General features: G+C 48.2%; 2 protein-coding genes across 3 annotated transcripts; one reads left to right on the plus strand and one right to left on the minus strand.

The window, feature by feature from the left end:
• Positions 1 to 1,606: 1,606 nt before the first annotated feature.
• On the minus strand, positions 1,607 to 14,337 carry LOC311118110 (DNA-directed RNA polymerase I subunit RPA49-like). The gene is made up of 7 exons (XM_084192986.1): positions 14,250 to 14,337; positions 11,279 to 11,382; positions 10,930 to 11,006; positions 10,427 to 10,512; positions 5,997 to 6,055; positions 5,607 to 5,751; positions 1,607 to 1,807 (listed from the first exon to the last, which is right to left on the minus strand). The coding sequence occupies exons 1-7, from the start codon at positions 14,311 to 14,313 to the stop codon at positions 1,647 to 1,649; spliced, it is 696 nt and encodes a 231-aa protein (XP_084049112.1). The 5' UTR covers positions 14,314 to 14,337; the 3' UTR covers positions 1,607 to 1,646.
• An 879-nt stretch (positions 14,338 to 15,216) lies between these two features.
• LOC311118111 (zinc finger and BTB domain-containing protein 5-like) lies at positions 15,217 to 24,005 on the plus strand. 2 transcript variants are annotated; one of them, XM_084192988.1, is made up of 5 exons: positions 15,217 to 15,250; positions 16,469 to 16,498; positions 17,311 to 17,493; positions 17,987 to 18,853; positions 22,380 to 24,005. In XM_084192988.1, exons 2-5 carry the CDS (start codon positions 16,472 to 16,474, stop codon positions 23,532 to 23,534), a joined length of 2,232 nt encoding a protein of 743 aa, XP_084049114.1. In that variant the 5' UTR covers positions 15,217 to 15,250; positions 16,469 to 16,471; the 3' UTR covers positions 23,535 to 24,005. The 2 variants fall into 2 exon arrangements, with proteins under 2 accessions (XP_084049114.1, XP_084049113.1); XM_084192987.1 differs by having other exon boundaries at positions 15,223 to 15,263; positions 22,362 to 24,005.
• Positions 24,006 to 26,716: the final 2,711 nt, after the last annotated feature.

Consider the following 26,716-nt stretch of genomic DNA (forward strand, 5'->3'; position numbering starts at 1 on the left):
GACAAACACACACACAGCTTAACCTGGACAAACACACACAGCTTAACCTGGACACACACACACACAGCTTAACCTGGACACACACACACACAGCTTAACCTGGACACACACACACACAGCTTAACCTGGACACACACACACACAGCTTAACCTGGACACACACACAGCTTAACCTGGACACACACACAGCTTAACCTGGACACACACACAGCTTAACCTGGACACACACACACACAGCTTAACCTGGACAAACACACACACATCTTAACCTGGACAAACACACACACAGCTTAACCTGGACAAACACACACACATCTTAACCTGGACAAACACACACACAGCTTAACCTGGACACACACACACACAGCTTAACCTGGACAAACACACACACAGCTTAACCTGGACAAACACACAGCTTAACCTGGACACACACACACACACACATCTTAACCTGGACAAACACACACACATCTTAACCTGGACAAACACACACACAGCTTAACCTGGACACACACACACACAGCTTAACCTGGACAAACACACAGCTTAACCTGGACACACACACACACACACATCTTAACCTGGACAAACACACACACATCTTAACCTGGACAAACACACACACAGCTTAACCTGGACACACACACACACAGCTTAACCTGGACACACACACACACACACAGCTTAACCTGGACACACACACACACAGCTTAACCTGGACAAACACACAGCTTAACCTGGACAAACACACACACAGCTTAACCTGGACAAACACACACAGCTTAACCTGGACACACACACACACAGCTTAACCTGGACACACACACACACAGCTTAACCTGGACACACACACACACAGCTTAACCTGGACACACACACACACAGCTTAACCTGGACACACACACACACAGCTTAACCTGGACACACACACACACAGCTTAACCTGGACACACACACACACAGCTTAACCTGGACACACACACACACATCTTAACCTGGACAAACACACACACATCTTAACCTGGACAAACACACACACAGCTTAACCTGGACACACACACACACAGCTTAACCTGGACACACACACACACATCTTAACCTGGACAAACACACACACATCTTAACCTGGACAAACACACACACAGCTTAACCTGGACACACACACACACAGCTTAACCTGGACACACACACACACAGCTTAACCTGGACACACACACACACAGCTTAACCTGGACACACACACACACAGCTTAACCTGGACACACACACAGCTTAACCTGGACAAACACACACACAGCTTAACCTGGACACACACACACACAGCTTAACCTGGACACACACAGCTTAACCTGGACACACACACACAGCTTAACCTGGACACACACACACACACAGCTTAACCTGGACACACACACAGCTTAACCTGGACACACACACAGCTTAACCTGGACACACACACAGCTTAACCTGGACACACACACAGCTTAACCTGGACACACACACACAGCTTAACCTGGACACACACACAGCTTAACCTGGACACACACACACAGCTTAACCTGGACACACACACACACAGTTTAACCTGGGGTCACACACACACTTGGGACTTGAGGTCGGTCATACACACACCTTTACCTGCTCTCTCACACACACACACACACACACACACACACAGTGTGCAGGTGAAGGATACTGTCGTCAAACAGGTAGACGTGTTGAGGTGCGTCAGCGTCGGGGTAGCAGGGAGGAAGGTAATGAGATACTTCAGACTGGGACTCTGTCTGAGTCACCTCCTGCTGCAGAGCTGGGGGGGGGGGGGGAGCATTTACTATGTTTCAGGTGTGTGTGTGACTGGACAGGTGTGTGTGTGTGTGTGTGTGTGTGTTACTGGACAGGTGTGTGTGTGTGTGTGTGTGTGTGTGTGTGTGTGTGTTACTGGACAGGTGTGTGTGTGTGTGTGTGTGTTACTGGACAGGTGTGTGTGTGTGTGTGTTACTGGACAGGTGTGTGTGTGTGTGTGTGTGTGTGTGTTACTGGACAGGTGTGTGTGTGTGACTGTACAGGTGTGTGTTCAAGTCTTTGTGTACGTATACAGGTGTGTGTGTGTGTGTTACTGGACAGGTGTGTGTGTGTGTTACTGGACAGGTGTGTGTGTGTGTGAGACTGTACAGGTGTGTGTGTGTGTGTGAGACTGTACAGGTGTGTGTGTGTGTGTGTGTGTGTTCAAGTCTTTGTGTACGTATACAGGTGTGTTAGATTCCACTACCTTCTGGTCTGATGGTGTTTAGACATAAACCGGTACAGTGCATTCAGAAAGTATTCGGACCCCTTTACTTTTCCCACATTTTGTTACGTTACTGCCTTATTCTAAAATGGATTCAATAGTTTCCCCCCCCCCCTTGTTAATCTAGACACAGAGTTCAAGTCCGGCCTCTGGCAGGGCCACTCAAGGACATTTCAGAGACTTGTCCCGAAGCCACTCCTGCGTTGTCTTGGCTGTGTGCTTAGGGTCGTTGTCCTGTTGGAAGGTGAACCTTCGCCCCAGTCTGAGGTCCTGAGCGCTCTGGAGCAGGTTTTCATCAAGGATCTCTCTGTACATTGCGCCGTTCATCTTTGCCTCGATCCTGACTAGTCTCCCAGTCCCTGCTTCTGAAAAACATCCCCACAGTACGATGCTGCCACCACCATGCTTCACCGTAGGGATGGTGCCAGGTTTCCTCCAGACGTGACGCTTGGCATTCAGGCCAAAGAGTTCAATCTTGGTTTCATCAGACCCAGAGAATCTTGTTTCTCATGGTCTGAGAGTCCTTTAGGTGCCTTTTGGCAAACTCCAAGCGGGCTGTCATGTGCCTTTTACTGAGGAGTGGCTTCCGTCTGGCCACTATCATAAAGGCCTGATTGGTGGAGTGCTGCAGAGATGGTTGTCCTTCTGGAAGGTTCTCCAATCTCCACAGAGGAACTCTGGCGCTCTTTCAGAGTGACCATTGGGTTCTTGGTCACCTCCCTGACCAAGGCCCTTCTCCCCCGATTGCTCAGTAAGGCCGGGCAGCCAGCTCTAGGAAGAGTCTTGGTGGTTCCAAACTTCTTCCATTTAAGAATGATGGAGGCCACTGTGTTCTTGGGGACCTTCAATGCTGCAGAAATGTTTTGGTACCCTTCCCCAGATCTGTGCCTTGACACAATCCTGTCTCGGATCTCTACGGACAATTCCTTCGACCTCATGGCTTGGTTGCACCAATTTGTAAGTCGCTCTGGATAAGAGCGTCTGCTAAATGATGTAAATGTAAATGTTTTTGCTCTGATATGCACTGTCATCTGTGGGGACCTTATATAGACATGTGTCCCTTTCCAAATCATGTTCAATCAATTTAATTTACCACAGGTGGACTCCAATCAAGTTGTAGAAACATCAAGTATGATCAATGGAAACAGGATGCACCTGAGCTCAATTTCGAGTCTCATAGCAAAGGGTCTGAATACTAATTTCAGTTTTTTTATTTTTTAATAAATTTGCTAACATTTCTATACCTGTTTTCGCTTTGTTATTATGGGGTAATCAAATCAAATGTTTATTTGTCACATACACGTGTTTAGCAGATGTTATAGCAGGTGTAGCGAAATGCTTGTGCTTCTAGCTCCGACAGTGCAGTAATATCTAACAATTTCACAACATATACCCAATACACACAAAACCAGTAAGGAATGGGATTTAAGAAGATATACATACAGTGGGGAAAAAAAGTATTTAGTCAGCCACCAATTGTGCAAGTTCTCCCACTTAAAAAGATGAGAGAGGCCTGTAATTTTCATCATAGGTACACGTCAACTATGACAGACAAATTTATAATTTTCTTCCAGAAAATCACATTGTAGGATTTTCAATGAATTTATTTGCAAATTATGGTGGAAAATAAGTATTTGGTCACCTACAAACAAGCAAGATTTCTGGCTCTCACAGACCTGTAACTTCTTCTTTAAGAGGCTCCTCTGTCCTCCACTCGTTACCTGTATTAATGGCACCTGTTTGAACTTGTTATCAGTATAAATGACACCTGTCCACAACCTCAAACAGTCACACTCCAAACTCCACTATGGCCAAGACCAAAGAGCTGTCAAAGGACACCAGAAACAAAATTGTAGACCTGCACATGGCTGGGAAGACTGAATCTGCAATAGGTAAGCAGCTTGGTTTGAAGAAATCAACTGTGGGAGCAATTATTAGGAAATGGAAGACATACAAGACCACTGATAATCTCCCTCGATCTGGGGGGTCAAAATGATCACAAGAACGGTGAGCAAAAATCCCAGAACCACACGGGGGGACCTAGTGAATGACCTGCAGAGAGCTGGGACCAAAGTAACAAAGCCTACCATCAGTAACACACTACGCCGCCAGGGACTCAAATCCTGCAGTGCCAGACGTGTCCCCCTGCTTAAGCCAGTACATGTCCAGGCCCGTCTGAAGTTTGCTAGAGTGCATTTGGATGATCCAGAAGAGGATTGGGAGAATGTCATATGGTCAGATGAAACCAAAATAGAACTTTTTGGTAAAAACTCAACTCGTTGTGTTTGGAGGACAAAGAATGCTGAGTTGCATCCAAAGAACACCATACCTACTGTGAAGCATGGGGGTGGAAACATCATGCTTTGGGGCTGTTTTTCTGCAAAGGGACCAGGACGACTGATCCGTGTAAAGGAAAGAATGAATGGGGCCATGTATCGTGAGATTTTGAGTGAAAACCTCCTTCCATCAGCAAGGGCATTGAAGATGAAACATGGCTGGGTCTTTCAGCATGACAATGATCCCAAACACACCGCCCGGGCAACAAAGGAGTGGCTTCGTAAGAAGCATTTCAAGGTCCTGGAGTGGCCTAGCCAGTCTCCAGATCTCAACCCCATAGAAAATCTTTGGAGGGAGTTGAAAGTCCGTGTTGCCCAGCAACAGCCCCAAAACATCACTGCTCTAGAGGAGATCTGCATGGAGGAATGGGTCAAAATACCAGCAACAGTGTGTGAAAACCTTGTGAAGACTTACAGAAAACGTTTGACCTATGTCATTGCCAACAAAGGGTATATAACAAAGTATTGAGAAACTTTTGTTATTGACCAAATACTTATTTTCCACCATAATTTGCTAATAAATTCATAAAAAATCCTACAATGTGATTTTCTGGAGAAAGAAAATCTCATTTTGTCTGTCATAGTTGCCGTGTACCTATGATGAAAATTACAGGCCTCTCTGATCTTTTTAAGTGGGAGAACTTGCACAATTGGTGGCTGACTAAATACTTTTTCCCCCCACTGTATATGGACGAGCAATGACAGAGCGGCATGGACTAAGATACAGTAGAATAATATAGAATACATATGAGATGAGTTGTGCAAGATATGTAAACATTATTAAAGTGACTAGTGTTCCATTTCTTAAAGTGGCCAGTGATTTCAATAGGCAGGTGTGTAGATTGGGGGGGGGGGGGGGGGAATTATGTAATCGATTTTAGAATAAGGCTGTAACATAACAAAATGTGGAGAAAAAAACGGGGGGGAAGGGGGGGGGGTCTTGAATACTTTCCGAATGCGCTGTAGGTGAGAGTCTCTCTTACCTTCCAGGCCCTTCTGGTCGATGACGGAGTGGGCAGCCTTGGCTACTGCACTCTGCAGGGTCTCACTGCCCACCTGGTTCAGCCTCCTGGAGCTCAGAGCTCTCTTCTGCTTGTTGGTGCCAAACGCCTCGATCAGAGAGTCCACCTTGTCGGGGGGGGGGGGGGGGGGTGATACATTACTCATTACGGGATGATTGACGTGATCAAATGCAGATTGAAAATGTAGCCCGCAGTGGATTTAGTAAAAACAACAACAACACTTAAAAATGTGTTAAACCTTGATAGGAAGTATGTAGAGATTCTAACCCCTGGGCTAGAGACTAAAGGGGGAGGGGTTCAAGACTAACAGAACGCTCCAGTTCTGTTTTAAACAGAGACGAATGAAGGTACCTTCTCCCTGTATGTTAGATCTGTGTTCTGGGACGCATCATTCGCTGTAGACGACTCCCCTGGGAAACAGACAACATGTTAGTCAGGCAGAGCAAACATCCCAGTTACGTCAGTCAGGCAGAGCAACATCCCAGTTACGTCAGGCAGGCAGAGCAACATCCCAGTTACGTCAGGCAGAGCAAACATCCCAGTTACGTCAGTCAGGCAGAGCAACATCCCAGTTACGTCAGTCAGGCAGAGCAAACATCCCAGTTACGTCAGTCAGGCAGAGCAACATCCCAGTTACGTCAGTCAGGCAGAGCAAACATCCCAGTTACGTCAGTCAGGCAGAGCAACATCCCAGTTACGTCAGGCAGGCAGAGCAACATCCCAGTTACGTCAGTCAGGCAGAGCAAACATCCCAGTTACGTCAGTCAGGCAGAGCAACATCCCAGTTACGTCAGTCAGGCAGAGCAACATCCCAGTTACGTCAGTCAGGCAGAGCAACATCCCAGTTACGTCAGTCAGGCAGAGCAAACATCCCAGTTACGTCAGGCAGGCAGAGCAACATCCCAGTTACGTCAGTCAGGCAGAGCAAACATCCCAGTTACGTCAGGCAGGCAGAGCAAACATCCCAGTTACGTCAGTCAGGCAGAGCAACATCCCAGTTACGTCAGTCAGGCAGAGCAAACATCCCAGTTACGTCAGTCAGGCAGAGCAACATCCCAGTTACGTCAGGCAGGCAGAGCAAACATCCCAGTTACGTCAGTCAGGCAGAGCAACATCCCAGTTACGTCAGTCAGGCAGAGCAACATCCCAGTTACGTCAGGCAGGCAGAGCAACATCCCAGTTACATCAGTCAGGCAGAGCAAACATCCCAGTTACGTCAGTCAGGCAGAGCAAACATCCCAGTTACGTCAGGCAGGCAGAGCAAACATCCCAGTTACGTCAGTTAGGCAGAGCAACATCACAGTTACGTCAGGCAGGCAGAGCAACATCCCAGTTACATCAGTCAGGCAGAGCAACATCCCAGTTACGTCAGTCAGGCAGAGCAACATCCCAGTTACGTCAGTCAGGCAGAGCAAACATCCCAGTTACGTCAGTCAGGCAGAGCAAACATCCCAGTTACGTCAGGCAGAGCAAACATCCCAGTTACGTCAGGCAGGCAGAGCAACATCCCAGTTACATCAGTCAGGCAGAGCAAACATCCCAGTTACGTCAGTCAGGCAGAGCAACATCCCAGTTACGTCAGTCAGGCAGAGCAAACATCCCAGTTACGTCAGGCAGGCAGAGCAACATCCCAGTTACGTCAGGCAGAGCAACATCCCAGTTACGTCAGTCAGAGCAACATCCCAGTTACGTCAGTCAGGCAGAGCAAACATCCCAGTTACGTCAGTCAGGCAGAGCAACATCCCAGTTACGTCAGGCAGAGCAACATCCCAGTTACGTCAGGCAGGCAGAGCAAACATCCCAGTTACGTCAGGCAGAGCAAACATCCCAGTTACGTCAGTCAGGCAGAGCAACATCCCAGTTACGTCAGTCAGGCAGAGCAAACATCCCAGTTACGTCAGGCAGGCAGAGCAAACATCCCAGTTACGTCAGGCAGGCAGAGCAAACATCCCAGTTACATCAGTCAGGCAGAGCAACATCCCAGTTACGTCAGTCAGGCAGAGCAAACATCCCAGTTACGTCAGGCAGGCAGAGCAAACATCCCAGTTACGTCAGGCAGGCAGAGCAAACATCCCAGTTACGTCAGTCAGGCAGAGCAAACATCCCAGTTACGTCAGGCAGAGCAAACATCCCAGTTACGTCAGTCAGGCAGAGCAACATCCCAGTTACGTCAGGCAGGCAGAGCAACATCCCAGTTACGTCAGTCAGGCAGAGCAACATCCCAGTTACGTCAGTCAGGCAGAGCAAACATCCCAGTTACGCCAGTCAGGCAGAGCAACATCCCAGTTACGTCAGTCAGGCAGAGCAACATCCCAGTTACGTCAGTCAGGCAGAGCAAACATCCCAGTTACGTCAGTCAGGCAGAGCAACATCCCAGTTACGTCAGTCAGGCAGAGCAACATCCCAGTTACGTCAGTCAGGCAGAGCAAACATCCCAGTTACGTCAGTCAGGCAGAGCAACATCCCAGTTACGTCAGGCAGGCAGAGCAACATCCCAGTTACGTCAGTCAGGCAGAGCAAACATCCCAGTTACGTCAGTCAGGCAGAGCAAACATCCCAGTTACATCAGTCAGGCAGAGCAAACATCCCAGTTACGTCAGTCAGGCAGAGCAAACATCCCAGTTACGTCAGTCAGGCAGAGCAAACATCCCAGTTACGTCAGTCAGGCAGAGCAAACATCCCAGTTACGTCAGGCAGAGCAAACATCCCAGTTACGTCAGTCAGGCAGAGCAACATCCCAGTTACGTCAGTCAGGCAGAGCAACATCCCAGTTACGTCAGTCAGGCAGAGCAACATCCCAGTTACGTCAGTCAGGCAGAGCAACATCCCAGTTACGTCAGTCAGGCAGATCAAACATCCCAGATACGTCAGGCAGGCAGAGCAAACATCCCAGTTACGTCAGTCAGGCAGAGCAACATCCCAGTTACGTCAGTCAGGCAGAGCAAACATCCCAGTTACGTCAGGCAGGCAGAGCAACATCCCAGTTACGTCAGGCAGGCAGAGCAACATCCCAGTTACGTCAGGCAGGCAGAGCAAACATCCCAGTTACGTCAGTCAGGCAGAGCAACATCCCAGTTACATCAGTCAGGCAGAGCAACATCCCAGTTACGTCAGTCAGGCAGAGCAACATCCCAGTTACGTCAGTCAGGCAGAGCAACATCCCAGTTACGTCAGTCAGGCAGAGCAACATCCCAGTTACGTCAGGCAGGCAGAGCAACATCCCAGTTACGTCAGGCAGGCAGAGCAAACATCCCAGTTACGTCAGTCAGGCAGAGCAACATCCCAGTTACATCAGGCAGAGCAACATCCCAGTTACGTCAGGCAGAGCAACATCCCAGTTACGTCAGGCAGAGCAACATCCCAGTTACGTCAGTCAGGCAGAGCAACATCCCAGTTACGTCAGTCAGGCAGAGCAACATCCCAGTTACATCAGGCAGAGCAAACATCCCAGTTACGTCAGGCAGGCAGAGCAAACATCCCAGTTACGTCAGTCAGGCAGAGCAACATCCCAGTTACGTCAGGCAGAGCAACATCCCAGTTACGTCAGTCAGGCAGAGCAACATCCCAGTTACGTCAGTCAGGCAGAGCAACATCCCAGTTACGTCAGTCAGGCAGAGCAACATCCCAGTTACGCCAGTCAGGCAGAGCAACATCCCAGTTACGTCAGTCAGGCAGAGCAACATCCCAGTTACGTCAGTCAGGCAGAGCAACATCCCAGTTACGTCAGGCAGGCAGAGCAAACATCCCAGTTACGTCAGTCAGGCAGAGCAACATCCCAGTTCAACACAATAGCAGCACATAACTCTGCATGTTGGTTAAGGGCTTGTCAGTAAGCATTTCACAGTAAGGTCTAAAACCTGTTGTATTCGGCGCATGTGACATAACATTTGATTTGATTTTGGACAGCCATTCATCCAAATGTTTTTAAAACAGTAGTTGATGGCCCAATCACAAATCAACCTCAATGTGCTTGTGGAGATCTGAGATTTTGATTGGTATAGGTCAGTGTTTCACAACTCCAGTCCTCCAGTACCCCCGACAGCAAACATTTTTGTTGTAGTCCCGGGAAAACTCACCTGATTTCAACCCATTTGAAACGCTAGTGTAGGTAATATGGTGAAACTTCCACCTATCAGAGGGCTGTCAAATCCTCTCGGATCTCCACAAGTGCGTAGGGCGTAGGGCTTAGGGCGTAGGGGTTGATTTGGGATTGGCAGGGTTCTTCAATTCCGGTCCTGGAGGGCCGAAACACTTCTGTTTTTTTATTTCTACCTGGTAGTTAATTGCACTCACCAGGTGTCCCAGGTCTGAATTAGACCCTGATTAGAAGGAGAGGATGGAAAAACAGAGGTGTTTCGGCCCTCCAGGACCGGAATTGAAGAACCCTGGCGTAGGGCGTAGGGGTTGATTTGGGATTGGGTCGATGCCTTGGAGAGTAGTCCCTCTGTATCCTTACGGCCCTGCTACACTACAGACATCAGACACTGAGGGAAAACTTCCTTTTGAAATCAACGAAAGCTGCTGTACTGCAATGGCAGCGTCCAAGCTCAAGAATCGCAGAGGTTCAATTCTCGGTGGCTGACCCATTCTGTCTTGTGAAATTTAAATAATACGAAGTAAAAGTCGATTTTGGTTGGTTTCTGGCGTAGCAGGTGGAACGTCACATTGACACGATGCTGAAGGGTTTCTGGCGTAGAACGTCACATTGACACAATGCTGAAGGGTTTCTGGGGTAGAACGCAGAACGTCACATTGACACGATGTTTAAGGGTTAGCTTTACCTGGGATGATGGGCTGCATGTTGAAGAGTTGAGCGCTGTGCACCTCCATCCTCATGGTCTCCTTGTTCAGCACCCCCACATAATACCTGGAATATAAGAACACATGGTCACCCCGCCACTGTTTTGGTAAACAGCTGAGGACATAATACCTGGAATATAATAACACACATTGTCACCCTGCCACTGTTTTGGTAAACAGCTGAGGACATAATATAATAACACACATGGTCACCCTGCCACTGTTTTGGTAAACAGCTGAGGACATAATACCTGGAATATAATAACACACATGGTCACCCTGCCACTGTTTCGGTAAACAGCCGAGGGACATAATAGCTGTACACATGGTGTACAGATTTGTCAAAGAATCAATCTGCAGTTCAAACAATAAAAAGTGGTCCCCACTGTGTTGATAACAGCTGTAGCATGGGGGTGTCCAACTACAACATTCAGAAAACTGGACTGAGCTGGGTTTTTTTTTTTTAACTCTGAAATAAACTTACTTGCAAAGGTTGTTGCACTTTAGGGATCCCGTTCCAAAGTTATTCCCAACATAGGAGAGTCTGTCTGATTCTGCAACCTGAGTCAGAAAAAAGACCATGTCAGAGAGATGTGGCCTAATCACAGAAACAACGAATGGTGTTTTAACCAAAGTGTCCCGGTATTTATCTACAGAAGGACAACTAAGTGTTGTGCTCCCCGGGGGTGAAGTGTCCTGGTATTTATCTACAGAAGGACAACTAAGTGTTGTGCTCCCCGGGGGCGAAGTGTCCCCTTGGTACAGATCCAAAACTGATCCGAGATCAGCGTCTACAGGCAACTTCACCCCTACAGCAGTTGCAGTGGTCTCACCAGCATGCGTCGGTGCTTCTTCCTGGGGTTGGTCTCATCAATGTTCTTGTAGAAGCTGAAGTCCAGCTGCTCCGTGTTTCTCAGGTTGCCATTAGAGAACTGAACTGTTGAGGAGAAGCGGATCGATGATTGATATGAATGCATGTGTGAGGATGCTGTTCATCGACTACAGCTCGGCCTTCAATACCATAGTGCCCTCATTGCTCACCACTAAGATCACGGCCCTGGGACTGAACTCCTTCCTCCCTGTGCAACTGGGTCCTGGACTTCCTGTTGGGCCGCCCCCCCTGGTGGTGAAGGTAGGCAACACATTACCTCCTCGACCCTGATTCTCAACACCGGGGCCCCACAAGGGTGCGTCCTCAGTCCCCTCCTGTACTCCCTGTATACCCACGACTGCATCTCCACACAGTTCCAACTCCATCATCAAGTTCACCGAGGATATGACAGTGGTCGGCCTGATCACCACCAACGACGAGACGACCTACAGGGAGGAGGTGGGCTCTCTGACGGCGTGGTGCCAGGGAAACAACCTCTCCCCTCAACGTCAGTCTGACGGCTTGTTGCCAGGGAAACAACCTCTCCCCTCAACGTCAGTCTGACGGCATGGTGCCAGGGAAACAACCTCTCCCCTCAACGTCAGTCTGACGGCGTGGTGCCAGGGAAACAACCTCTCCCTCAACGTCAGTCTGACGGCGTGGTGCCAGGGTAACCAACCTCTCCCCTCAACGTCAGTCTGACGGCGTGGTGCCAGGTAAACAACCTCTCCCCTCAACGTCAGACTGACGGCGTGTTGCCAGGGTAACCAACCTCTCCCCTCAACGTCAGCAAAACAAAGGAGCTGATTGTGGACTTCAGGAGGAACCATGCTGGAAACACGCCCCCATCCTCATCAACTGGGCTGCCGCGGAGACGGTAAATCACGTCAAGTTCCTCGAGGTGCACATCTCAGAAGATGCGAGGGCCCTCGGACACCGTGGTGAAGAAGGCACGACAGCGACTCTTCAACCCTCAGGATGCTGAAGAAATGTGTCCTGTCCCCGAGGGCCTTCACAGTGTTCTACAGTAGCACCATCGAGAGCATACTGTCGGGCTGCATCGCAGCCTGGTACCGCAACTCCACCGCCGCTGACCGCAAGGATTGCCCCCCCCAGGTCTTCCTACCCCCCTGCTGCTCCCCCTATGGACATTTAACCCCCCCAAACGTCTATTTTACCCTAGCCACCACTAGTCAGCTATCTATCCCCCTGTCATTGGTCAAAAGTAGGACACAATACAGGGCGCCACCACCTGATCAAAAGTGGTACACTAGCTGTATGGGGATAGGGCGCCACCACCTGGTCAAAAAATAGAACACTATATATGGAACATCCGGTATGGTAGCCAGCAGATCCGACCCGCTTGCTTACAGCTGCACAACAAATGAGCTGATTGGCTGACACTGCCATTCCAAAATGGCTGCTGTGGCTTCTGCTACCTAGCATGAGGATCGAAGCGGTCAGTTTTCCATAAAAACTAGCAGTCGTTCAATCTTCTCAAATGTAACAGCTGGGATAATAGAGTACCACACTATGAGTCATAATACCCATAACACCTAGTGGTCAAACAGGGAAATGGTTCCAATCATTTTTCCCATAGGGGATTTTAGAAACGCTTAAAATAAGGGCTGTGTTTCACGTAGGCTTACCCTGGCTTGACGTTTTGATAACCATGACTTTTATCAATATATTTGCCTGTATTTAACCCCCCAAACATGAAATGCTAATTGGCTGCTAATGTGGCTATCATAAAGAACAACAAATGCCATGATGATGATTTGGACGAGCCGGCCGAATTAAGGCAAAGGTAAGAATCTCTGGATTAACTATCTAATCTTAGCTAAATGTAGGAATTAATAAATTGGCTAAATTTCTATAAATTGATAATTCTGTGAACCGTCTTGTGCAAGTTCTAAAACGACACAATACCTGTTAGCAAAGGTGTCAGCTAGAGATGAGGTGCAGGAACTTGCAGGGATTTGTAGTTTTTCATTATGTCTACTTTTATGGTAAATAGCATTTTCGAATCAGAGTAAATAGAGCTGAATATATTGATAAGAGCGAGATTGACATGGTTATCAAAACGTCACGCCAGGATAAGCCTACACGAAACACAGCCCCCTTATTTTAAGTGTTTCTAAAATTCCCTATGGGAATAATTAATGGTGGAAAAACGCTTGTTTAACCATTTCCCTGTTTAACCGCTAGGTTTTATGGGTATTATGGGCCAATTCGGAGTACAACTCATTTCTCATCCCTGGATTGAGGAACGTTTTCCGAGCCATATCTCACCCAGCTCTGCTGTGTCTTAAATCTACACAGGAAGGCTGTCAGACCCTAGTGCAGCAGCAAGCAGGTTGGTCGGCTCTGCTGGCTAACTATGGTTGATGGTGCCAGATTAATCAATATAGTTAAATACCTTTTAGTCCCTAAAAAGTAACTTTAACTAAGATTTAAATAATATCACCCAGCTAACGTTAATTGAATGTTAGATAACGGAATGTTAGCTAAATAAACTTAGTTAGCTAATGTCTCTGCCTGCAGTTCGAAGGAAGTTTGCTAATTAGCGTTAGCGCAATGACTGGAAGTCTATGGTAACTGCTAGTAGATTACACAGACTTCCGGTCATTACGCTAGTTAGCATTGGCTCGCCAACCTACCTCTTAACTTCCTTCATACTGGATGCAGAGACATAAAAAAAAATCGTACCCATTAGTAAATTTGACTCTTGGGAAGTAAGATAAAGGACTTCAATTAAAAAAATCCCGAAGTATCCCGTTAACGTTACTGCGCTAGCGTGAGAGCAACCCACGTGAACGACGGAACAGGGTGGATTTCAGTGATGTCAATGCTTGGGGACGCTTAAATTAAATCATGTAATTAAACATGTACTTAAAATCAATAATAGCCTGTGACATAAATAGGATATTTACCAATAACAGCTTTATCGGTTTCTCTCTCCTCTTCACAGCAAACCAACGTGCAGTTTGCCTCCATGTTTGTCAGTCACGGACCTAAACAATCTTGAGATATTCGCCCACAAACTGCAGCGACGTCCTGTGGCAAGGAGTGGTACTGCAACTCGTTACCCGGTGAGGACATAGGAGCCCCCACAAACTGCAGCGACGTCCTGTGGCAAGGAGTGGTACAGCAACTCGTTACCCGGTGAGGACATAGGAGCCCCACAAACTGCAGCGACGTCCTATGGCAAGGAGTGGTACTGCAGCTCGTTACCCCGGTGAGGACATAGGAGCCCCCACAAACTGCAGCGACGTCCTATGGCAAGGAGTGGTACTGCAGCTCGTTACCCCGGTGAGGACATAGGAGCCCCCACAAACTGCAGCGACGTCCTGTGGCAAGGAGTGGTACTGCAGCTCGTTACCCCGGTGAGGACATAGGAGCCCCCACAAACTGCAGCGACGTCCTGTGGCAAGGAGTGGTACTGCAGCTCGTTACCCCGGTGAGGACATAGGAGCGTAGCGCCGCCTACAGAGTCTGAGTGAGAAAAGCATCCCCACTCACCTGTCTACCAATGCATCATACTTGATAATCAATGAGTACGTTTATATGACATTTTAATATGATCAGGGTATATCTTAAAAATAGGCTTTTTTTAAAATATAATTTCGGATAGAAAATTCAACACCTCTAAAAAAAAAAAAAAAAGCCCCCGCCCCCCGAGAAGACTCTCTTTGGTAATAAAATCAAAATGTAGATTATTTCAAAGTAGCTACATGGAGTCATAGCTATCTAGCTGTGTTGTGTCTGTCCTTGGGGTTCAACCAGTCGGACAACATTCCGGAAAAGGGATTCGCATATTGGGAACGTGTGACTGTGAGCATTGGAGTAGCTTCAGCGGTCCATGAAGACCTGCCTAGCCGTCGGTAGTCCTCATTCTGTCCCGCCCTGACCCGGGAGTAGCACCGACAACACGGTACCGCGTACCGGTAGCTAACATTAGCAAGCTAGCTAGCTGCTAGTTTGTTGTTTTTAAATCATCACGTTTTATTGTTCCTCATGTTATCAATGTTGCACGCTAAAGCTGCTTTCAAGGGGGAAACTTTGACAGCTGTTAACGTTAGCTAATCTAGCTACTAGGTAGTCAGCATTACCGGTAGCCATGGTAGCCGTAGACCTAGCGAGCTAACGGAGAATAATCACTTCAGGAGGTGATGTTTGTTGTTGGCCTTGGCTGTTATTTTTTAACAAAATGTCGGTCACACATAGGGCTCATTCTAGCTAGCTACTTCACCGCCATCGCTGTGTGTTACTGGTTTATTTGATTTATTATTTTTTTTACACCGCCTTTCCCAAAAGTTAGCAAGTAGCTAACTGGTTAACTGACTATCCAGCTGCTGGCTTGCTAGTTAGTTCGCTTAGCTAGCAATGATAGAATTGTCTCTATGAAGGGCTTGCCAAGCAGACGACATGCGATGGCAGTAGTTAGTTAGTTAGTTAGTTAGTTATCTGTAGTTAGTTATCTAGCGAACTAGCTGTCTAGACTCGGACTTCTAGACGTCAACAAACTGAACAGTTTCCTCGCTAACCGTTACCTTGCTTGAACTTGACTCATGTCTTCACATAGACATACTGGCTTTCATTTCACACATTTTATCTTTAATATCGTTACTATTTCCCACTTTCACTTACCGGGAAATAGCCTATGCTGTGCAGTAACTTCAACAATACATCTATTGTCTATTTGTTAATACATTAAACTAATTGTTATAGATAGTGTAGCTAATACCCTTCTACAAAATCTATTCTTCAAACTTCAACTACAGTCTACTATAATGTCTCCTCCTATGACAGTCAATTTAAAGCAAACTTTTTAATCAATCAAAGATTTTGTCAGCAAGATTAGCTCAAGATGGTACTCAAGAGGACCTCATTTATTACACAACAGATTTTTTTACAACCCTGTTTCTCTCTCTTCCTCTCTCCTCCCTCTCTTTCCCTCTCTTTCCCTCTCACCTCCCCTTTCCCTCTCTCCCGTTTTTCTCCCCTCCTCTCCCCCTCCCTACCCTCTCGCCCCCTCCCTCCCCTCTCTCCCCCTCCCTCCCCTTTCCCTCTCTCCCCCTCCCTCCCCTCTCTGCCGTTTTTCTCCTCTCCTCTCCCCCTCCCTACCCTCTCGCCCCCTCCCTCCCCCCAGGTCATGGACTTCCCGGGCCACTTCGACCAGGTAATGCAAAGAGCTTTATGATTTCTGTCTGTAAATGGAGAGAAAAAAAACGCTCTACAAATAAAATGCATTGTTCATAGTAATATAATAACATATGCCATTTGGCAGACGCTTTTATCCGAAGAGACTTACAGTCATGCATTCATACATTTTACATGTATGGGTGGCCCCAGCGGGAATCGAACCCACAACCCTTTGGCGTTGCAAGCACAATGCTCTAGCTAGCGACCGAGCCACACATTATTCATATATTCATATTGTTATTATTCATATTGTTATTATTAATATTGTTATTATTAATATTGTTATTATTCATATTGTTATAATTCATATTGATATTATTCATATTGTTATTATTCATATTGATATTATTCATATTGTTATTATTCATATTGTTATAATTCATATTGTTATTATTCATATTGTTATAATTCATATTGTTATTATTCATATTGTTATAATTCATATTGTTATTATTCATATTGTTATAATTCATATTGTTATTATTCATATTGATATTATTCATATTGTTATTATTCATATTGTTATAATTCATATTGTTATTATTCATATTGTTATAATTCATATTGTTATTATTCATATTGTTATAATTCATATGGTTATTATTCATATTGATATTATTCATATTGTTATTATTCATATTGTTATAATTCATATGGTTATTATTCATATTGTTATTATTCATATTGTTATTATTCATATTGTTATAATTCATATGGTTATTATTCATATTGTTATTATTCATATTGTTATAATTCATATTGTTATTATTCATATTGTTATAATTCTAGGTCTTCCAGCAGCTGAACTACCAGCGTGTCCACAGCCAGCTGTGTGACTGTGTCATTGTGGTGGGCAGCCGCCATTTTAAGGCCCACCGCTCGGTGCTGGCGGCTTGCAGCACTCACTTCAGGGCCCTATTCACCGTCGCCCAGGGAGACGCCAGCATGAACATGATACAACTGGACAGCGAGGTGAGGATGATGATGATGATGAGGTTATAACAGGGGTGACGCAGTACGTATCTATGATCCCAGTTCTAGCTCCAAGACATCGGCAATTTGAAAACCCCAAAAGGTTTGTGTTGATTGATTTGAAGCATGTGTTGGATGGTGGGGATGATGACCTCTCTGTAACTAACTTTAGCCAGGTGAAGCAATGTTAAACATATGGTTACCCCCGGTGCTTGACCCGAACTCAGGCTTTACCCCGGTGCTTGACCCGAACTCAGGCTTTACCCCGGTGCTTGACCCGAACTCAGGCTTTACCCCGGTGCTTGACCCGAACTCAGGCTTTACCCCGGTGCTTGACCTGAACTCAGGCTTTACCCCGGTGCTTGACCCGAACTCAGGCTTTACCCCGGTGTTTGACCTGAACTCAGGCTTTACCCCGGTGGTTGACCCGAACTCAGGCTTTACCCCGGTGTTTGACCCGAACTCAGGCTTTACCCCGGTGTTTGACCTGCAGGTGGTGACGGCGGAGGCGTTTGCCGCCCTGGTGGACATGATGTACACCTCCACCCTGATGCTAGGGGAGAGCAACGTGATGGACGTGCTGCTAGCCGCCTCTCACCTCCACCTGAACACCGTAGTCAAGGCCTGTAAACACTACCTGACCACCCGCACCATGCCCATGTCCCCGCCGGCAGACCACCGGGCCACACAACACCGCCAGCGCCAACCCACCCACGCAGACCAGCAGAGACACAGGCAGGAGACGGCAGCCGTCGAGTTAGCCGCTAACGCTAAACTAGCGGCTAACGCTAACCTAGCGGCCGACGCCGCTACGTCCAGGCTCCAGCGGTCGTTCCTGCTGCAGCAGCTGGGTCTAAGCCTGGTGAGCTCTGCCCTGGGCGGGGTGGAGGAGGAGGATGGGGCCGGGGGCGTTAGCGGTAGCGGTGGTGTTAGCGTCAGCGGCGTAGTGGAGCATAGAGCTTCCTTCCCCATCCGACGCTTCCACAAGAGGAAGCCCTCCCTGAGCTTCGGCCTATCTGAGGACAGGCCCAGGCAGAGGGCCCGCCCCCCTGGATCCCCCGGCGGGGGTGAGGAAGGGGGGCTACTCTCCCACGACTCCCACAAGACTGCGGAGGAGGCCAGACTGGACGCGGCGATCACTGGCCTAGTAGAGGGCGTGTCCCAGGATGACTCCCAGATGCCCAGCCAATCGGACGGAGGACACTGCGAAGGGGAGGAGCAAGGGATGGCGGAGGAGGTGGGTGTGGGGAAGGAATCCCTGGATGGAGGGAGTCACCATGGTGATGGGGTGGAGGTGAAGATGAAGGAGGGAACGGAGGAGGAAGAGGAGGAGGAGGAAGGACGGGAGAAACAGGGAAAGGTAATACTTCACCTGCGTCCCAAATAGCACCCTATTTCCTCTATAGTGCACTACTTTAGACCAGAGCCCTTAGTGCACTACTTTAGACCAGAGCCCTTAGTGCACTACTTTAGACCAGAGCCCTTAGTGCACTACTTTAGACCAGAGCCCTTAGTGCACTACTTTAGACCAGAGCCCTTAGTGCACTACTTTAGACCAGAGCCCTTAGTGCACTACTTTAGACCAGAGAGCCCTTAGTGCACTACTTTAGACCAGAGAGCCCTTAGTGCACTACTTTAGACCAGGGCCTATAGTGCACTACTTTAGACCAGGGCCTATAGTGCACTACTTTAGACCAGAGCCCTATAGTGCACTACTTTAGACCAGGGCCCTTAGTGCACTACTTTAGACCAGGGCCTATAGTGCACTACTTTAGACCAGAGCCCTTAGTGCACTACTTTAGACCAGAGAGCCCTTAGTGCACTACTTTAGACCAGAGCCCATAGTGCACTACTTTAGACCAGAGCCCTTAGTGCACTACTTTAGACCAGAGAGCCCTTAGTGCACTACTTTAGACCAGGGCCTATAGTGCACTACTTTAGACCAGGGCCTATAGTGCACTACTTTAGACCAGAGCCCTTAGTGCACTACTTTAGACCAGAGCCCTTAGTGCACTACTTTAGACCAGAGCCCTTAGTGCACTACTTTAGACCAGGGCCTATAGTGCACTACTTTAGACCAGAGCCCTATAGTGCACTACTTTAGACCAGGGCCCTTAGTGCACTACTTTAGACCAGGGCCTATAGTGCACTACTTTAGACCAGGGCCTATAGTGCACTACTTTAGACCAGAGCCCTATAGTGCACTACTTTAGACCAGGGCCCTTAGTGCACTACTTTAGACCAGGGCCCATAGTGCACTACTTTAGACCAGGACCTATAGTGCACTACTTTAGACCAGGGCCTATAGTGCACTACTTTAGACCAGAGCCCTATAGTGCACTACTTTAGACCAGGGCCCTTAGTGCACTACTTTAGACCAGGGCCTATAGTGCACTACTTTAGACCAGAGAGCCCTTAGTGCACTACTTTAGACCAGGGCCTATAGTGCACTACTTTAGACCAGAGCCCTTAGTGCACTACTTTAGACCAGAGAGCCCTTAGTGCACTACTTTAGACCAGAGCCCATAGTGCACTACTTTAGACCAGAGCCCTTAGTGCACTACTTTAGACCAGAGAGCCCTTAGTGCACTACTTTAGACCAGGGCCTATAGTGCACTACTTTAGACCAGGGCCTATAGTGCACTACTTTAGACCAGAGCCCTTAGTGCACTACTTTAGACCAGAGCCCTTAGTGCACTACTTTAGACCAGAGCCCTTAGTGCACTACTTTAGACCAGAGCCCTATAGTGCACTACTTTAGACCAGGGCCTATAGTGCACTACTTTAGACCAGAGCCCTTAGTGCACTACTTTAGACCAGGGCCTATAGTGCACTACTTTAGACCAGAGCCCTTAGTGCACTACTTTAGACCAGGGCCTATAGTGCACTACTTTAGACCAGGGCCTATAGTGCACTACTTTAGACCAGAGCCCTTAGTGCACTACTTTAGACCAGGGCCTATAGTGCACTACTTTAGACCAGGGCCTATAGTGCACTACTTTAGACCAGAGAGCCCTTAGTGCACTACTTTAGACCAGAGCCCTTAGTGCACTACTTTAGACCAGAGCCCTTAGTGCACTACTTTAGACCAGGGCCCTTAGTGCACTACTTTAGACCAGGACCTATAGTGCACTACTTTAGACCAGGTCTATAGTGCACTACTTTAGACCAGAGCCCTTAGTGCACTACTTTAGACCAGGGCCTATAGTGCACTACTTTAGACCAGAGCCCTTAGTGCACTACTTTAGACCAGGGCCTATAGTGCACTACTTTAGACCAGGGCCTATAGTGCACTACTTTAGACCAGGTCTATAGTGCACTACTTTAGACCAGAGCCCTTAGTGCACTACTTTAGACCAGAGCCCATAGTGCACTACTTTAGACCAGAGAGCCCAGAGTGCACTACTTTAGACCAGAGCCCTTAGTGCACTACTTTAGACCAGAGCCCTTAGTGCACTACTTTAGACCAGAGCCCTTAGTGCACTACTTTAGACCAGAGCCCTTAGTGCACTACTTTAGACCAGAGCCCATAGTGCACTACTTTAGACCAGAGAGCCCTTAGTGCACTACTTTAGACCAGGGCCTATAGTGCACTACTTTAGACCAGAGCCCATAGTGCACTACTTTAGACCAGAGAGCCCTTAGTGCACTACTTTAGACCAGGGCCTATAGTGCACTACTTTAGACCAGGGCCTATAGTGCACTACTTTAGACCCAGAGCCCTTAGTGCACTACTTTAGACCAGGGCCTATAGTGCACTACTTTAGACCAGGGCCTATAGTGCACTACTTTAGACCAGGGCCTATAGTGCACTACTTTAGACCAGAGAGCCCTTAGTGCACTACTTTAGACCAGAGCGCCCTTAGTGCACTACTTTAGACCAGAGCCCTTAGTGCACTACTTTAGACCAGAGCCCTTAGTGCACTACTTTAGACCCAGAGCCCTTAGTGCACTACTTTAGACCAGAGAGCCCTTAGTGCACTACTTTAGACCAGGGCCTATAGTGCACTACTTTAGACCAGGGCCTATAGTGCACTACTTTAGACCAGGGCCCTTAGTGCACTACTTTAGACCAGGGCCTATAGTGCACTACTTTAGACCAGGGCCCTTAGTGCACTACTTTAGACCAGGGCCTATAGTGCACTACTTTAGACCAGGGCCTATAGTGCACTACTTTAGACCAGAGAGCCCAGAGTGCACTACTTTAGACCAGGGCCCTTAGTGCACTACTTTAGACCAGGGCCCTTAGTGCACTACTTTAGACCAGGGCCTATAGTGCACTACTTTAGACCAGGGCCTATAGTGCACTACTTTAGACCAGAGAGCCCAGAGTGCACTACTTTAGACCAGGGCCCTTAGTGCACTACTTTAGACCAGGGCCCTTAGTGCACTACTTTAGACCAGAGAGCCCTTAGTGCACTACTTTAGACCAGAGAGCCCTTAGTGCACTACTTTAGACCAGGGCCTATAGTGCACTACTTTAGACCAGGGCCTATAGTGCACTACTTTAGACCAGAGAGCCCTTAGTGCACTACTTTAGACCAGAGAGCCCTTAGTGCACTACTTTAGACCAGGGCCTATAGTGCACTACTTTAGACCAGGGCCTATAGTGCACTACTTTAGACCAGGGCCTATAGTGCACTACTTTAGACCAGGGCCTATAGTGCACTACTTTAGACCAGGGCCTATAGTGCAGGTTAAAGGGAGCCATTTGGAACACATGCCATTTTAAAGAGTTAGTGATGTATGAAACAACTGTCTATCCATAATTACCCCGGTTAAATAAAGGATTACCAAAAAAAACAAAAAAACAACCTTGGATAAAGTCATGGGGTCATGTCCTGTTGTCCTCTTTCATGTCTCTTAAGGTCCCTGCTCTCCTCCAGGTGGTGGTGAAGTGTGAGCCTCTGAGCTCCCCGGAGCCAGCTGATGACCTCACCATCCAGGGCAGCGATCAGCTGAGACCTGGAGGAGGAGGAGGAGGAGGAGGAAGAGGAGAAGAAGAGGGGGAGAAGGTAGAACTGAGCCCACAGAGCAGCGACCGCAGTCTCTCCTCCTCTGACCAACAGCTGCTCCAGCCCAGATCCCAGCTCCTGCTGAAAGGAGGTATTGGTGGGGGGAGTGGAGGTGGTTTTGGGTGTAGCGACCATCTTGACGGGAAGTCTGGTTTTAGGATTTCTAGCTTCCTCAGCTCCAAGGTCTTTGGAGGCGCGGGGTCGGGGGTCGATGCCGGGGACGACGACCTCAACACGACAACTGGCGAGGCGATGGCAGCGGCACATCACTTCCTGCTGAGCCCGGAACACTCTGGGACCACTAACTCTGCCTCTTCCTCGATGCTCCGTCCCGGGTCGGCCAACCACCTGAACCTGCTGGGTGGCGACGGTCTCGGGGGATTCTCTACAGACGCTGATTCGCTCTTCCTGCGGCCCCTGCATGACGGGCTGGGAAACCCCAGGGGAGGAGGAGGAGGGTTTCCAGACCTGTTCTCTCTGGACTTCCAGCGATCCAGCCTGGGACTGCACTCCCTGGCCCGGGCCTCTAGAGGGGGCTCCCTGGGATTTCCTGGATACCGCCGCATCGCACCTAAAAACGACAACATGGGAGGAGGAGGAGCGGGGGCCGTTCTCCAAGACTCCCTGTCTTCCTCCAGTCTGGGGGAAGGGGGACCCCTGCTTCTGAACGGGTCGGGGGGTTACGAGTCAGGCCCACCCACCTCCTCCTCCTCCTCCTCCGCCCCCAACCCCCACCCCCAGCTGACCCGTGCCTCAGCGGACGTCCTCTCCAAGTGTAAGAAGGCCCTGTCCGAGCACAACGTCCTGGTAGTAGAGGGAGCCAGGAAGTACGCCTGTAGGATCTGCTGTAAGACCTTTCTCACCCTGACCGACTGTAAGAAACACATCAGAGTCCACACAGGGGAGAAGCCCTACGCCTGCCTCAAGTGTGGCAAACGCTTCAGCCAGTCGTCCCACCTGTACAAACACTCCAAGACCACCTGCCTGCGCTGGCAGAACAGCAACATGCCCAACACACTGATGTAGAGCGGTAGATGATGTGATCACTGTAGGAGGAGTGGACATTTGGGGTTGGACGGTATCCAGATTGTATACGTTTTGTACCGTCCTTGTGCCATACCGGGGTATACGGTATTACCGGCATTGTGCACAAGCCAAGGTTTTTTTTTTTTTTTATGCAACAAAAAAGAAGCCTAATTAGCGCCTGTTACCAGTATGCTAACAAAGTAGTAGAGAATTCCCATAGCGGATGCTAGCTAAATGCTAACGAGTCAAGCGCTTCAGCCAGTCGTCCCCACCTGTACAAACACTCCAAGACCACATGTCTGCGCTGGCAGAACAGCAACATGCCCAACACACTGATGTAGAGTGGTAGGCTGGCCTGGGTAGGTAGGTAGGGTTGAGTTGGATTGGGAAATTCCTGGGAAACTTACCAGAAGTTTTGGGAAGGTTTCTCCATAAATCCCGGTTGGAGGATCATATAGTTACTGCTGTAGGGGAAGACCTGACCTGCTCATTAGTCACACACCGATTTTCAACAAAAACAAGAGTTTGTATTGGACAAATGGGTTCTGTTTGGTTCCTTGTAAACACAGCCCTGCTAGGTAGGTTTGAGTTTCTAAAAATGTCCAGAAATACTCCCGGGTCTAAATCCGTCTCTGATTAGAGGGGAAGAATGGAAAATAGCAGTGGAACTGGCTTTGATTGTCCAGATTAGAATCTGAAGGGGTCTATACAGTATCACCTGTACTCTTGTCTAGAGTGGACTCTGGACTCACTGCCTTTAACCCGCTACAGTCTCAGCCCTGTCTGTTCAACTGGTACCGGGGCGGGACCTTGTGAGGCCTGTGGGCCCGCCTAGAACAGAACCGACATGTTGGTGAGAGTCTCACCTTGCCACAGATTTACATTTACATCATTTACATTTTAGTCATTTAGCAGACCGCTCTTGTCCAGAGCGACTTACAGGAGCAATTAGGGTTAAGTGCCTTGCTCAAGGGCACATCGACAGATTTTTCACCTAGTCGGCTCGGGGATTAGAACCAGCGACCTTTCGGTTACTGGCACAACGCTCTTAACCAGATGGGGTCATATTGGTGTGTGGGCCCCAAACTGTTCGGAACGCTGCCAAGACAGAAGTCGGCAGATCGGCCGTACCGACTTCAGACGAGTCCCCAAGACGCTTTCGGGAGTCATCTGACAAACCACCGCTCTTTCACCGCAGATGTGGAAGTGTGACATCGGTGGATTGAGACTCATCCAAATACAAAAATATCTCTTAACTTAAACTGACAGATTTTTATGGGGATTTTTATATTATGCTAATTATTTTTTGCGTGGGCTGTGGAAAAATCGACACTAGGAGTTAATAGACTCAAAGCTAGAGACAAACACTTTCATCCAAAGCGACTTACAGTAGTGTGTGCATGTCTATGGGTGGGCCCCAGCAGGAATCGAACCCACAACCCTGGTGTTGCAAGTGCCATGTTCTACCAACCGAGCCAAACAGGACCGTTGACAGATGCGATCGCTTTAGAAAAGGAGTCCCTTCAGGAGGAGGAGATGGAACCCTGTTGTGTTAATAATAATAATAATAATATGCCATTTAGCAGACGCTTTTATCCAAAGCGACTTACAGTCATGCGTGCATACATTTTTTGTGTATGGGTGGTCCCGGGGATCGAACTCACTACCTTGGCGTTACAAGCGCCGTGCTCTACCAGCTGAGCTACAGAGGACCACATTGTTCCTATTGGAACCATGTTCAGAACCTTTCTGAAACAGGACTTCAGATTCAGAACAGTCCTGAAGCTGAAACCTGGCTAGGGAGATTCAGAACCGTCCTGAAGCTGAAACCTGGCTAGGGAGATTCAGAACAGTCCTGAAGCTGAAACCTGTCTAGGGAGATTCAGAACAGTCCTGAAGCTGAAACCTGGATAGGGAGATTCAGAACAGTCCTGACGCTGAAACCTGGATAGGGAGATTCAGAAAAGTCCTGAAACCTGGATAGGGAGATTCAGAAAAGTCCTGAAGCTGAAACCTGGATAGGGAGATTCAGAACAGTCCTGAAGCTGAAACCTGGATAGGGAGATTCAGAACAGTCCTGAAGCTGAAACCTGGATAGGGAGATTCAGAACAGTCCTGAAACTGAAACCTGGCTAGGGAGATTCAGAAAAGTCCTGAAGCTGAAACCTGGATAGGGAGATTCAGAACAGTCCTGAAGCTGAAACCTGGCTAGGGAGATTCAGAACCGTCCTGAAGCTGAAACCTGGCTAGGGAGATTCAGAACCGTCCTGAAGCTGAAACCTGGCTAGGGAGATTCAGAACAGTCCTGAAGCTGAAACCTGGCTAGGGAGATTCAGAAAAGTACTGAAGCTGAAACCTGGATAGGGAGATTCAGAACAGTCCTGAAGCTGAAACCTGGCTAGGGAGATTCAGAACCGTCCTGAAGCTGAAACCTGGCTAGGGAGATTCAGAACAGTCCTGAAGCTGAAACCTGGCTAGGGAGATTCAGAAAAGTCCTGAAGCTGAAACCTGGCTAGGGAGATTCAGAAAAGTCCTGAAGTTGAAACCTGGCTAGGGAGATTTAGAAAAGTCCTGAAGCTGAAACCTGGATAGGGAGATTCAGAAAAGTCCTGAAACTGAAACCTGGCTAGGGAGATTCAGAACAGTCCTGAAGCTGAAACCTGGATGTTGAGATTCAGGATTTCCTGCTTACTGGAAAACCTGAGAATTTGGGGAATTGTGCAACGCTAAACCCGGAGCTTGGCTTGGGGACCTGGTCTGGGACCAGTCTATGAGGGGAACATTTCCTCTCAAGGTCCTTTAAAAACAGATCTGGGACCAGGCTAGGAGAGGACCACTTCTTCTCCTGGTCCTTTACATTCATGTCAAAGTCAGATGTTTAATGTTTTTTAAATATGGAGTTGCCTCATCGGTGCACCTTTTTGAATGAAACACCCTATTCCCTATATAGTGCACTACTTTTGACCAGGACCCAAAGGGTAGTATTGGACTACATAGGGAACATGGGGGACCCTTATCCCCTCTCCTCACAGGACAAAACATTAGAAATGTAAATATTGCACATTTAAATATTGGCTTTAACACTTTCCTCTGCGAGGGGACATCAAATAGAACCAGTGTCTATAACTAGAGCCTGGAGTATCTCCTGGTCAGGTCACATGATCAGGGATAACTCCGGGCCC

This window comes from Coregonus lavaretus (genome assembly GCF_964263955.1).
Source record: "Coregonus lavaretus genome assembly, contig: HAP1_SCAFFOLD_4387, whole genome shotgun sequence".
Classification (NCBI taxonomy): domain Eukaryota; kingdom Metazoa; phylum Chordata; class Actinopteri; order Salmoniformes; family Salmonidae; genus Coregonus; species Coregonus lavaretus.

Excerpts from the sequence above, each read along its gene's own strand:
- LOC311118110 (XM_084192986.1), bottom strand. The coding sequence starts at position 14,313 with ATGGAGGCAAACTGCACGTTGGTTTGCTGTGAAGAGGAGAGAGAAACC. Across the intron at positions 6,056-10,426 it reads CATGCAGCCCATCATCCCAG|GGGAGTCGTCTACAGCGAAT; the intron begins GTAAAGCTAACC and ends TCTGTTTCCCAG. Across the intron at positions 5,752-5,996 it reads ATCTAACATACAGGGAGAAG|GTGGACTCTCTGATCGAGGC; the intron begins GTACCTTCATTC and ends CCCCCCGACAAG.
- LOC311118111 (XM_084192987.1), top strand. The coding sequence starts at position 16,472 with ATGGACTTCCCGGGCCACTTCGACCAG. Across the intron at positions 17,494-17,986 it reads TGATACAACTGGACAGCGAG|GTGGTGACGGCGGAGGCGTT; the intron begins GTGAGGATGATG and ends TTTGACCTGCAG. Across the intron at positions 18,854-22,361 it reads GACGGGAGAAACAGGGAAAG|GTCCCTGCTCTCCTCCAGGT; the intron begins GTAATACTTCAC and ends ATGTCTCTTAAG.